Here is a 13,197-nt window from a genome sequence, read left to right as displayed (position 1 = left end):
CCTGCTGAAGGCAGCTGTATTGCATTTTTATTTGAGATAATTTAATTTCAGTTTTATTTCAATGAACCACACCTTCCCCACAGGGCAGTTTTGCTGGCTTAGCCTCCTACACATAAATCAGGCTCCAATTTATATGGGAGGCATAGGAGGTGTTTTACAGAGCTTGGGGTTGTAGCTCTCAAAACACATCATTTAAATTAACTGCAGTAACTCATAAGGGCATTTTAATGGCTTAGAGCTAAATGAAAATAATACCAAAGATCTGCATCAGATTGATTTTTGGGGAGGGGAAGATTAACAAAAAGAAGATTGCAGCTTTTTCTTAAATGCTGCAAGGTCTGGACGTGGCTGTGGATTCACATTCTGAGAACAAGGAAGAAGCATTTGGGTTTTGGTTTAGGTTGGAGGAGGAAGCCAGCGACTTAGACAGGGGCAGAGTTGAATCCAGCAGGTGTGGGCAGGGGACCTGTTACCCAGGCTGTACTCTTAATCCCACTGTTGGTAAACTATATTCCTTCACAGCTGCATCCCCCTGCAGTGGTGGCACTTTTCAGTGGTAGGCAGGGAAGTTTCTAGAGCCCCACACAACCAACCAAACCCTGCAGAACCCTCACAGCTCCCCTTGGACACAATGGGAAGGGCACAGTGCCTCAACAAGAGCTGACCCAAGGAGACCCTTCGTCATGTGCACTGGGCCAAGCTCATCCCACACTCAACTTCATGTCAGCACAAGATAAGGAGCAAGACAGCCAAAATCCTCCATGCATGTCAGTCATAAGCACATGCAGTCATCCAGGAGGTCATCTTATTATTCTGGATAAGCCTTTTGGAGAAATAGGCTGGTGAAGGGAGAGAGAGAAAAGACACCATTTTGTATCTGATATTTTAGCCCATACCTATGTTTAAGTCAGAAGGAAGAGCTGCACAGATTGAACAGAGCTGCTGCTGAGCTGGCAAATGACTGTCTGGGAGCTGATTAGACAGAAGCCTGCTTGGATTGCCTGGGACTCACACCAAGAAAATCCCAACCATAGAGAGTTTTACGGTTCTGTGGCTGGAATCCTACTCCTGCAGAGGACAGGCACAAAGTTTCAGAAGAGGCCAAAACAGGAGAGAAGGAAAGGGAAATGAAGAGGAACAAACCAAGCTCCGAATGTTACTTAGTAATCAGGAAATTCCATTAATTTCCACACAGGAGGAAGTTTGCGCTGATTAGAGGCACAAGCCTCTCGCCCCCCCCCCCCCCAGTATTTTATCTTGCAGCAACTGCCAGACTGCAGATGTGGCCTTATAACTGGCAAGCATCACTCCTCCAGTCAGGCTGAACCATCAGGCTGTTTGAAATGCAGACACCATCCCTGTTTCCAGAAAGGATGGAAGAATAATCTAAATATCCACACTTGCCACTTCCACATATCTTATCTTCCCAAAAGCATCTGTCACAGGGATGATAGAAGATTAATTCACCCAGCATTAAAGAGGACCTTGGTTCCTGGGAGGGGTGTCCTCTGGTCTCTGCCTGGGCCACCTTTCCCCACCACACGCTGGGCAGTAGAAAGGTCCCTTTTGCTTCTCCCCTCTAAGGCTTTAGATAACTTCTCTTTATATGCAGGTAAGCCACTGGTTTGTCAGGCACCAGATAGGGCTCCGCTTCCAGCATGTTCTCCAGCTTCCTGCATTGCACTGAACTGCAGCTCTTGGCATCACCCTTGGTGCAAATGCAACATTTGACCTCAGATTCACCAGGCAGTATTGTCATCCACTTCCAGTAATACCAATCCCTTTGGGCACCAGTACCACGTGAACAGACTAACCCCCATGCCCTCTAACCACAGTCATTTAATCTATTAATCTCCACTCTCCTCCTTTGGTGGCCCCTTAACTTTTCTAATATGAGCAGGCTAAGCAAAGTTTCTGTCTGAAAGGAAATAGAGCCCAGGAAAAGCATGGTCCAAAGCCTGGGAAAACCCTCTCCCAAAACAGCCGGAATTTCTGCTGGCAGAGGCCTGAAATCTCTTATCCAGCTGTGAGCCTCAGCAGACACCACTATTACCACAGGGGGTACTTACTCCTTTACCCAGCCTGATCCCTACAGCACAGGCTTCTGTACTGACTCTGAAGGCAACATACAGTCCTAGTTCAGAAACATTTAGATGCTTTGTATGAGTACTTTAAAAGAATAGAGCTCTAGACAAGAGGGTCTGACAACAGACTCTCAGCTCTTTTCTGGGTTACATTGTTGTTGCGTTCAAGGTGAGCTTGCCACGCACACAGCAATGCTAAGATAGCTAGAAAGCTGTCCTGCCTGGCTGTGATCTATTCCTTTTCATCAAAGCAATTCACAGAACAGATATATAAACATTATCTTAAACAAGGGAACAGAGGTGAAACAAGAGCATTGTTTGATGTCAAACTGGCATCAGAACCAAGATGAGTAAGCTAGGTCATCCCGATTGTATTCCCATATCCACCCCTCAGTCACCTTGTTCCCACAATAGGTTTTAACACTACAGAGTGGAAATATTTTGTCTTATAAGCACACGGTAAACTGCTGTTCCAATCTGTATTTGTCATGCAGGCCCACCAGTGAATGTCAGCTGCAACATTTTCATCAACAGCTTTGGTTCGATTGCAGAAACAACTATGGTAAGTACAAATCACAGCACAGCTGCTCAGCTACTGGCTCAGCCTCATTGCGCTCCCAGCTAATGCTGCATCACCCTCTTCTTTAGTGTGACCACAGGAAAACACTGTCTCAGTGCTTCCAAGTTTATCTAACCTTAGAATAAATTAGTGGTCAACAGAAAAGACTCTCATTGCATGTAGCTGAGGATCACACAGTCTCTATCTGCATCTCTACAAAAACACCGTACAAAGTAGAAGAGTCAGAAAAGGAAACAAATAGTCTTTTCTGAAGGTTTGCCTAAGGCTCCAAGCTCAGAGACATTTGCAGACACTTTTTGTTTAAATGCCTATAAACCCAGAAGTATGAATCAACACTGTGTGAAGGAAAATGAGCTGAACTCAAATTCAGTCTGCACCAGATTTCAGATCCCCAGAGATTACAAGAATCACTAGGTCACTTTCTTGGAGAAATTCTGTAGACAATGATTTTTTAATAAAATAATTCAAAACCAATATTTTCAAGTTAAGGCTCACTTCAGACAAAATCAGTGAACATTCCTAAAGGCTGTATCTAATTGGCAAGACCTGAGGAGCAGAGGATCACTAGAACAGAAGATAATTACTCCATCTGAAAACTATTAAAGATTGGTTGTGACATAATCAGTGAACAGCAAAGGAAAAACTCTGGAGGTGCAGTGCCTTACCTCTGTGCTAATTAAAGCTAATCCAGAAAGATGGTGTTTAATTACTCCTTGGTAATTCTTTTTCTAGAAAGATGTTGAATTAAGAATGCAAGACTCCAGGTGCTTTGTGCTTTCAGGCAGGATGTTATAGGCTTTACATATAGATCATATCCCTAGACTTGTACAAGTTATTTGTCATGCATGCCTCTGTCAGAGGAGTAAACAGCTATATATCTGGGGTTGATAAGTCTCTTCTGACACAATACCCTTCTTCTGGAAATGTTTGGAGTTGGGGATAGTTCAGTTAGAATAGTAGAAAAAAACCCTGTTACTCTGTCCAAGCACAAAGAAACATATTTTTATAGTTGGATTGCAGAGTTCATACACAAGAAATATATTAATTTGTATATAAAGCAAAAAAACACAACCCCCTAGAACCACAATACACATCTGTTCCTAATATACTATTCTATTGGATACCTCCTTTGGTGTTACAGGCAATAAGTATTCTGTTCCTGCACAATCTAGCAGAGATGATCCAGAGTGCAAGGGAGAGGGGCAGGCCCACAAGGGCTCCCTGTGTAACATACAGAACACATTACAGTGACATGGTTTTTTTTATATATAGCTGTTCTACATTGCAAGATGGATTGGAGCACTCATACAAAGACACCTCAAGATCCCTGTAAACAAGATGCTTCATAAAATCAGCATAGACTAGCATGAGAAAGATATGCAGTTTACCTTTAAGACATGCTGCAGGGACTTGGTATCCTCTCAGGATGACACTCATTTCATAGCCTATCTTCCATAGAAAAAATTCCCACGGGAACCCAAAAAACACCCTGTGGGCACATTGCTTTGCCTAGAAATACCCAAGCCAGCTCTGACAAGCTAGTCCAGATGTCAGGCTGACGCAGCATTGCACACAACCTAATATAATGCACTTCTTTGGGGACAGCAGTTCTGCTTGTAAACACTGACAAGAGCACAAGCAACGCAAGTACTGAAACATCTGAAAACGAGAGCTCAGCATGTTAGAGCAGTCTCTGGGATTTGCTAACCTGGGATTTACTCTGCAGAGAATCCAGTTCCTCCCCAGTGGGTCAAACACGCAGCATCAGCTCCCACAGCAGATTTGACTGGGTAGAGAAAAGAAGGTCCTGTCATGAAGGGAGACAGATCTGGCTACTTCGAATGCAAACAAGTGATCAAATATCTTAGGGGAATAAAGGGAGGAGGGCAGCTGAGTTGGAGGGGAAGAGGCAATTCAATCTTTTACTATGAAGAAACGAGTAGTCTATGATTGACCCCTGAGACTGATTGTAACACTCCCACAGCTGCTTCACTTGCCAGAAGAGGAACAACAACATTATGGTTTATTATTAGGCATTCTAAGCCCAGGCAAGTTCAGGTTCTGAGTACTACATCATGTTATACTTGGTTATTATTGCTCTACTACCTGCAGGAGAAGAATCATAGGTTTTTATGGATATCACACATGCAATTAGAGAAGATTTTAAAATGCCTCTCTAGCGAGGCTGTTAGTTCCTACAGAAAATATCACTGTTACCATTTATGTTCACACTGTCTGAATCTCACAAATCAGTGTAAATCATGGAGGTTACCATGCAGAGGATTAGATAAATTGGAAGTGAATGCTCACGTACAGCTTGAAGCACCATGGAAGGCAGAGAAAGAGGAGTGAATACAGAAAAATAGAAGAGGCATTTGATGGAGCCACTTGGGTCTACAAGCCTCAGAAAGGAGGATAATGAATTGGGACTGAAAGAAGGCATAGGCTTCCCAGAGTGGGGAGAAAGCTGATGTATGCCTCACAAAGGTTCAAAATGAACAAGGCAAAAAATTTGAGATCAAAAACCGCTGCAAGGTTAGACAAAGTCATCCACCAAACTGAATTCCACAAAGCAGAGCTGACTTAAAGCAAAGGAAGTAAACTCCTTTAAGCATCCTGCAGAACCAGAGACCCAACATAAAAGCCTCCAGTAGTGCACATAATTGATTGGACATTTATGCTATATTGCAGCTCATAGCTTTATCCATCAGCATCACTTGCAATCAGCTCTAAGGAGAAAAGAGACTACGACTGGGAATACATCCTCATGAACCCAGTAAGTCCCTTCAAGGAGAAGGATACTACTAACTACCAGACAAGCGCAGATAGCCTCCTTCCATACCAAAGCATTACTGCAATAGTGCAAAGGATTCCAGAGGACAAATGCAAGATGCATCCACTCTACCTGCTGATTTTTATTAACACCAAACAACCCCCAACCGCAAGTTGTTAAGTCCCTTATCACTCTTCAAAAGCATAAACACCTTCCCCACCAGGTATATCAGCGCAGGAAACCTACAGCAAAGCTACAAATTCTCTATTTGAAATGAAACAGAAGTCACACTCCTAGGGAACAGGGTCTTGGTTTTAACCGAATAAACTGCACCAGCTTTAGTTTTGCTTTGTAGTATAAGACAACTAGTACCATTATCTGCTCATTCATCTAACAAATTTCCTGCTTTAACAGCAAGCTTGGAATTAAGTAATGTCCTCAGTCTCTCTCCTAATGGAAGCTGCAGTTTCATGGTATATGGAGAAGGAATCTTTTTTTACATCATCACCTAGACTAAGAGTTGAACTCAATACTTAAGATGGCCCCTCCTAATCTCATCTTTTAAAAACGACCTATGCACAGCAAACAAGAGTGTAGAAGAAACCCACAGAACAGTCAGCACAGACTCCCCTAGGCACAGTATATATATATGCAAAGTTATTTTTGCTGTTCTCATGCCACCTGAAGGAAGAAAACCAAATATGACCTTCCAGCCAGCTACAATTGGTCTCCCAGCATCTCCTAAGGACAGGAGGAGCAGGAGGCTGCAAATGTCATATGCTTTTTCAGAGACATCTGCATAAGTATATTTCCAGTGAGATAAACCATCCTGCAACATAAACAGACTGAGCAACTAACTTCAGCCTCACAAGCTACAGTACAGCAAATACGACTGATAGGGCATATGGGTCACACACTTAATACTGGGCCCACATACCCCAAGATACAAAGATGCACAATCAATGCACAAAGCCTGCAGCAAAGGCTGGATTTTGAGCTCAATTTTCTGCAATCAGTCATTCTTAAAACCAGCCGTCAGTCTCACAGAGATGATGAGCACGTAACAAGTCACACAACACAAAATGAGAAGGTTTTTCACAACTTCTCACAGTCTGCTGCAATTTCAATATTAGACCTGCAGTGTTTTGACTACCTACGTGCTTGGAGTTTGGTTTTGCACTGAATGGAGAAGTAGAAAAAAAAAAAAGCCACCGTAATTCAAACACACACACACAAAAAGCCAAAAAATAAGATTTCAGTATCAGATTCCTGAACTTCAAATTCAGGATACTGTCTACAGCCCACCTCCCAGCAGCTCCATCCTTGGCCCAAAGACATATACTTTCTCCTCCTTTTCTAGGGAGACCCTGAAAATGTTCCCCCTTTAGATTCCAGCACAACAAGCCCCTACATCTACTAAACACTAGGATGCTACTCTCACCCCTCAACATATGCCTACCTTCCTCAAGCACCAATCTTCCTCCTCCTCACCAACAGCACCTCCATCACAACAGCTATTCACAGCACCTTCTCCCCTGGCCCAGCTGTGGCTTTCACACCAGGCTGCAAATTGGCTTCTTGGTTACAGCTGTGACAAGGTGACAAGGTCCCTGATTAACTTTTCTAAGGCTAATATGATCCTGGTGTGTTCAGGGTTTGTTGGTGAGGGTTTTGGGGGGTGGGATTTTTTTGGTGGATTTTCTTTGCTTGTTTTTTCCCTAATCAGTCACTTGTAGTGCTCTTTTGCAGGGCGAATAGCCTTAAAAATTTTGTTATTCCCTTGCTAGAGAATTAACTCAATGCTAATAAAGCCCCTTGTGTTCTGCTGCCCAGGTGGATAACAGAATCGCCACCCGAAGGAGTTCAGTCTTTACCCTGTTTTTTTTCCATCAGCAAAATGTAGATGTATCAAAGTGAAGCCTCTCACCAAAACTGTTCAGAGCTGGTCTGACAGAACCCCTGAGTCAGGAGCTGGAACCTATTGAGTTTCCTGACAGCCTCCATCCCTTCCTCACAGCACTACCTCCAGCCTGCTGCTACTTTCAACACCTCACACCTCATCAGCTGCCAAGACTGTGGTGCCCTGGAAAGGAAAGATCTCAAATGATCTTCCATTTCCTCAGCTCCTTGTGAGGTCACTAACCAGAATTTCATTTCAGCATTATCAAACTGAACTACTTTGATCACTTCAGTCACTTTCTTCCTACCCCTTGTCATTTCCCCTTGGGGAGTGAAATGCCTTTGTGCCAAATTGCAAAGCTCCTGAATGCCTTCACAACACAGAGCTGCTGTTCTTCACTTCCAAGCCAGCCAGAGGAGCAGGCTGCACAAGCTAATCAATGCCTGGATGTGATTGGCACACAAATGAGGAGCTGAAGTAATAAGGATATAGAGAAAGAGATTTTTTTGCTGAGTTTGCAACCCCAGTAAACCCTTTTTTTTTCTTTTTGCTTGAAAGTTCACATCACAAATTGGTCCATTCTGTCCATCATTTAGGAATAACTGTGGATTTCTTGGTGATGCTAATTAAGATCTCATACAATAGCATCCAGGAGAAATGCCATATATCTCCAGGTAGCAAACAAATGAGTGTTTGTTTGGCTCATCCCCTCTCAGCTTGACTGCAATGCCTAAGCACACAGCTGTCAACACACAAGATCCTTCAGCTGCTACAGAATACTGTGATCCTTATCTTAGGCAATGGCACAGCCACAGACATACCCCATTTGCTCTCCATGCCTTCTGCTGGCTCCTCAGGCAGTGCCATGTCCAGTTTGCTGTCACAGATCTTGTTTTCACATTTATGTTCAAATAAGCCTGGACACAAAATATCTAAAAGGCTGCTCAGCACCTTCAATACTACAGTGCAATGCAGCTGTTTGTCATAAGGGAAAAGGCATCTGGGGGAAAACAACCATTCTCAGTGACTAGGTTAAGATTGTGGAATAAACCTACTGAGAAGGAATATCTTCATAAACACACACTCACACAGGTGAAATACTAATGCTGTAAAATGGCAAAGCCAGAGTATTGCATTCAGTTCATGTATTCTATTTCTTTATCCTTGCTTTTTTTTATATCACAACATATATGCTCAGTTGTCCACATTCCAAAGCAAAAAATACCCACTGTAAACACTTGTCTCTAGAGGAGGAGCACAAAGAGTAGCAAGCACCAGTTACTCACCACATTGCTGAGAGTGGACCAAGGTAGTGCAGTCTCTCGCACCATACATTCATGACATGCCCTTGGACATGAGTACAGGACACCTGGTGCCTGGAGATGAGTTAGAAGAAGCTTTCTCACAGCCATCTACTATGAGAAGTAATTTTCATTTGTCCTACAAGCATGTGATTAAGATCCTTCATCATGGTGACGAAGACTATGGCAGTCGTTCTGTCTATGGCCTCTTATGCTTGCTGTGATAGCAATGTAAACCATACTACACCTCCCTTCTACCCTTTCCTTTCAGCAAGGTTTGGAGCTGAAGCAGTGAATTTAGTCCAGCAACAAAGCTTATCTGCAGCAACACAGGCTATTGCAGGAAGAGTGGTTCCATTTTCCCCTGCTTCCAACACTCCATCAGGCTGAGAATACTTCTGGACAGCTACCACTGAAGTTTCTTCCAAACACGAGTTTAATTTGTGTTGTACATGACATAAGCCCCCATCTAGAGCTGACCTGCTAGCATCTAGCTGAATAAACATAACAACCTTTCGCTTTCTACCTGTTAGGTCATTGACATTGATTTCCCTTGACTGCAGTGGTGGCAGATCTTAACACACAGAAAAGGGAGAATTGAAAGTGTACAGGTTGTTCAGGGAGCTGCTGTGTGCTATGGGAGGTGGAAATTCAGTGTTGCTTTCCTTTTTCAGCTTTGTGGGACTTGCCAATCCTGAACTAAGGCGCTGGTTCCTGTCCACAGCTATTCACGTTTTCTCAAGACACATTATCCAGGGTCAGCAGAGTGAATAATTAAGTCAGAGAGATGCACTAGGACTTGTGAAGGTGACATTTGGAATATTAGCAGAAGGAGAGAGTGTTGCAACTCTTTTTCATGCTCAGAGGTCTGGTCCTTTTAGCATCAAGTCCTTGGTCCATTTGCTGTTGTCACAATCATTAATGTCATTAGCAGCTTCTGTGCTCCAAGGATGCAGATGGCACTAAGTGGCTAGAAACAGATTCTAGACCATGGGCTCGGCTATGGACTCCCATCCAAAAGAAAAGGCTCCCAAGACGAGGGAGAGGCACATCTCCCAGCCTTCCAGTGGACTCCACAAGAGTCACGTCCTCCAGGACAGGAGGCTGCAGGTTTATAGTCAAGCAAGCACTTGGGGCAGCAACATCAGGAAGACTGTCCTCTACATGCATCTTTTCAACTCCAGAGTTTTGTGTTCTGCAGATGGAAAGAACAGACCTGATGGCAGAGTCAGGGACATCCCCTCAGAGGTGCCAAATAGTCTCACTGAAAGAAAGGTCCTAGTGCCTGCAGCAAATATTAGATATCAGCAAGCTCTCCATTAACTGTCTCCTAATAAAAGTCTGCAAAGTACATTACTATTAGAAAGGCATCAAAGAAACTCTCAGCATGATAGAAACTATTAGTTTGGGCCAGGGCAGTGAAACTGGTTTATTATATGCTGCTCTTCAGACACAGTCTGCTTCTATACTTGGTAAATGTCAATTAATTTATGGACGTGGAGCTTTTATCCCTCTCCTGATAGCTGGCACATCCTCTTCCCATTTAATTCTGTTGGTTCACTTTCTAATGTGAAAGTCACCAGAAAAGGGGCATGCAGGTCACCCTGGGAAGCTATTGGTCAAATAGGGAGAAAAGAAACTACCTTTAATTGTCCAGGAGGGTGTCTGAGCTCAACCTCAGCAGCCAGCCTTGGCTTCGGAGCTCCAGGGAGCTTTAAGACACACAGTTATGAAGCAGATACCATTTTACATAATGCTATGGGACCAGCTTCAATTAAAGATGGCCATCCAATAAAATCTGTAGCATTTATGGCAGTTTGACATTAGAGAGGGGTACCCAGAACACTCATTTAGGATTAGGAGAGCAGACTTCATGTATATCCCTCTCATGTTCACATACTCTCACCAAGGTCAGCGGCGCCCATCAGTTCATATGAGTTACCCTTATATTAGTTGTCACACAGGGAATATCCCTTCCATTCACTGCCTGTCTCACTGTGCCTTTTCTTTTCATGAGTCTGGAGGAAACATAGATAGACACAATATGGGATGGTTCAACACTGAAAGGAAGTTGGCTTCAGTCTCCTTTTCCCCTTAATCCTCTGCAAGAGTTTTGTTGCTGACACCAGCCTTTACAACCTCTGCAACTGAGCATCGCTTTTCCAGCCGCAGGGTTCAGACTAGAGGTCTTGACACTTCACACACAGCTGACAATTACTGTGACATGGGGATGCAAGGATAGGCAGCTGCTCCTGCTATGAGATAGCTGTAAGCTACAAAGCTAAAAATCAACAACAGCTCCTTGAGAAATAATGCCCAAAATGCTTGCCATAGCTTGAGAACATAGGCCTAAACATGGTTTGGTTCTGACAATGATTTTAGAACATGCTTCCCAGCTCTCAGCACTTCCAGCTTGCTTTGAGCACTAACAGCATTTCTCTGCTCCCTGCTTACACCACACAGGATTACAGGGTGAACATCTTCCTGCGACAGCAATGGAATGACCCACGGCTGGCATACAATGAATACCCTGATGACTCCCTAGACCTGGACCCCTCTATGCTGGACTCCATCTGGAAGCCTGACTTGTTCTTTGCTAATGAGAAAGGGGCCCATTTCCATGAGATTACCACAGACAACAAGCTTCTGAGGATTTCCAGAAATGGCAATGTCCTCTACAGCATCAGGTGAGGTGAATCAATGGGAAGAGCTCCACCAAGGTAGGGGAGGACAGAGCTAAACTGTCACTGTTCAAGCCTAAAATGAGAATGTGGACTTTGAGCATGCCATTGGGTAAAAGAATTGAGGGGGTTTTAAAATAGGAGATCATACAATTAGCAGTATCATAGCAACATGGTGGGAAGGGACCCTCTGGAGGTCTCCCATGTAACCTCATCCTGATGATTGACAACAACGGACCGGGTAAGCTGTGGCTTTTTCTGGCCAAATTGAAATATTTCACTTCCAAACTCATCCATTCTTTATTTTAAACTAATGAAATGAACATCAAACTTCATGAGCTTAAAGAGGGAAAGTTTAAGTGCACCTTGAATATTTTTTTCACCATAAAGGCAAACGTAAGTTTGCCTAAGATACACACACTGCATCTCACACTGCAGCTCCCAGTGGCAGCCATGGGGAAGAAAAACAGCATGGAGCTATAAACTAGAAAATAGATAGCTTAATGCTGCAATGTAGACAGCCTCCATCAAACTTCAATGTGGTTCCAGCACAAAGACCACCTCCCTGATGGCCAAAGCAGTAAGAGAATTGCCATGCATGTCGGCTGAATGTGGAAACCTCACATTTCTCAATTTCTAAAAACAGGCAGGCAGTAAAACTGACACCAGCAGCTTGGTAGTGAGCACACGGTCCTGTTCCAGGTGGGTCTGCAGGAGCACAGAGGGGGAATACTGAGTTACCCCAGCTCTGAGGATGCTCTGCAAGACAGAGCAGTAACTCATCAGGGGGCATGGAGCAATGTGGCTGATCCCCATTTTCAAGGCAAAAACTTGAAAACACTTCGGTTCTTGTTTAAAAAAAAGAACTTTCCTATCTCCCTCATCTCCAGATGAAAATATAGGGTTTTTTTAAGTACATTTTCCCATGAAAACCAAAAAGAAAGAGGCCATTCATGATGGAAAAGCACAATGTAAATGTAAAGTTTCTAAACAGAGAAACAGTCCTTCCCTTTTAAAAAAAAGCTTCCATCTCAAGTGCTCTACCATTTTCTAACTGGCTTTTTGCTACTACTATGTACAATACTCAAACTCTAGTCAAGGCACTTACAAGAAGGTGGACTTTGTCCCATGGACCCAAGACTCAGCATGTTCAAGAAGTGCATTCACCCAAATTCACCCTTGAGGATTTCGCTCTTTGACCCCTTCTCAGCACACACTTCTCCAGCATGTGCTGAGCATCTCCAGACCTAGTCGTAGCCACAGTCACCCATTTCACATCTGGCAGTAAATTATTCTCAAGGGGCTCATCTGAAACTGAAGGCTTATCTCTCTGATTGACCAGATGTGGAGTTCTGTGCCAGAGATGTGATGAGAAAACAAAGTGGGCAAAGGCTAGTGGTGACTCTCTGTGGTAAGGTGCTTGTTTAAATACAGAAAATGCAGTTGTTTAAAGAGGAAACTTGAGCAGATTGATTCTTTCTGCTGTCACATCTTCTGCCCCAACATGCCTCTAAACTGAAGCAGAGAATTTCTTCCAACATTAGGATCCAAGTTAAAGTATCTTTCCCTCCTGCTAAGTTTCTTGTAGGTCTGAAGACTGAAAAATTCAATTCCTGTCCCCCCGTAGGCAATTCCGCTATTTCTACATCAAGGCACAAAGCTGAAAAATCTAAACACTTTAGGGAACAGCATTTTCAGTATTATCAAACCAAATAGTCTAGCTATCTGAATCAAATCATTTAATATCAGCTTGTTGAACCAAGCAAACACTTTGAGTATAGATCACGATACGGGACAGAACAGCAATATACCACAGAAAATGCAGCCTACACCTAGTGGAAAATGAAGCTTGTGAGAAAAAAAATGGGGTATCAAGCT

General features: G+C 43.4%; 1 protein-coding gene across 2 annotated transcripts in view; it reads left to right on the top strand.

The window, feature by feature from the left end:
- Positions 1-13,197, top strand: part of GLRA1 (glycine receptor, alpha 1) — a 36,534-nt gene that overhangs the window by 16,740 nt on the left and 6,597 nt on the right. For both annotated transcript variants that reach the window (XM_010016422.1, XM_010016423.1), the window contains 2 exons: positions 2,579-2,646; positions 11,102-11,325. In XM_010016422.1, coding sequence (XP_010014724.1) covers positions 2,579-2,646; positions 11,102-11,325 — 292 coding nt within the window. The remainder of the gene's footprint in view (positions 1-2,578; positions 2,647-11,101; positions 11,326-13,197) is intronic.

This window comes from Nestor notabilis, unplaced genomic scaffold (genome assembly GCF_000696875.1).
Source record: "Nestor notabilis isolate BGI_N333 unplaced genomic scaffold, ASM69687v1 scaffold13716, whole genome shotgun sequence".
Taxonomy (NCBI): Eukaryota; Metazoa; Chordata; class Aves; order Psittaciformes; family Psittacidae; genus Nestor; species Nestor notabilis.
This window is presented reverse-complemented; position numbering and strand designations above follow the sequence as displayed.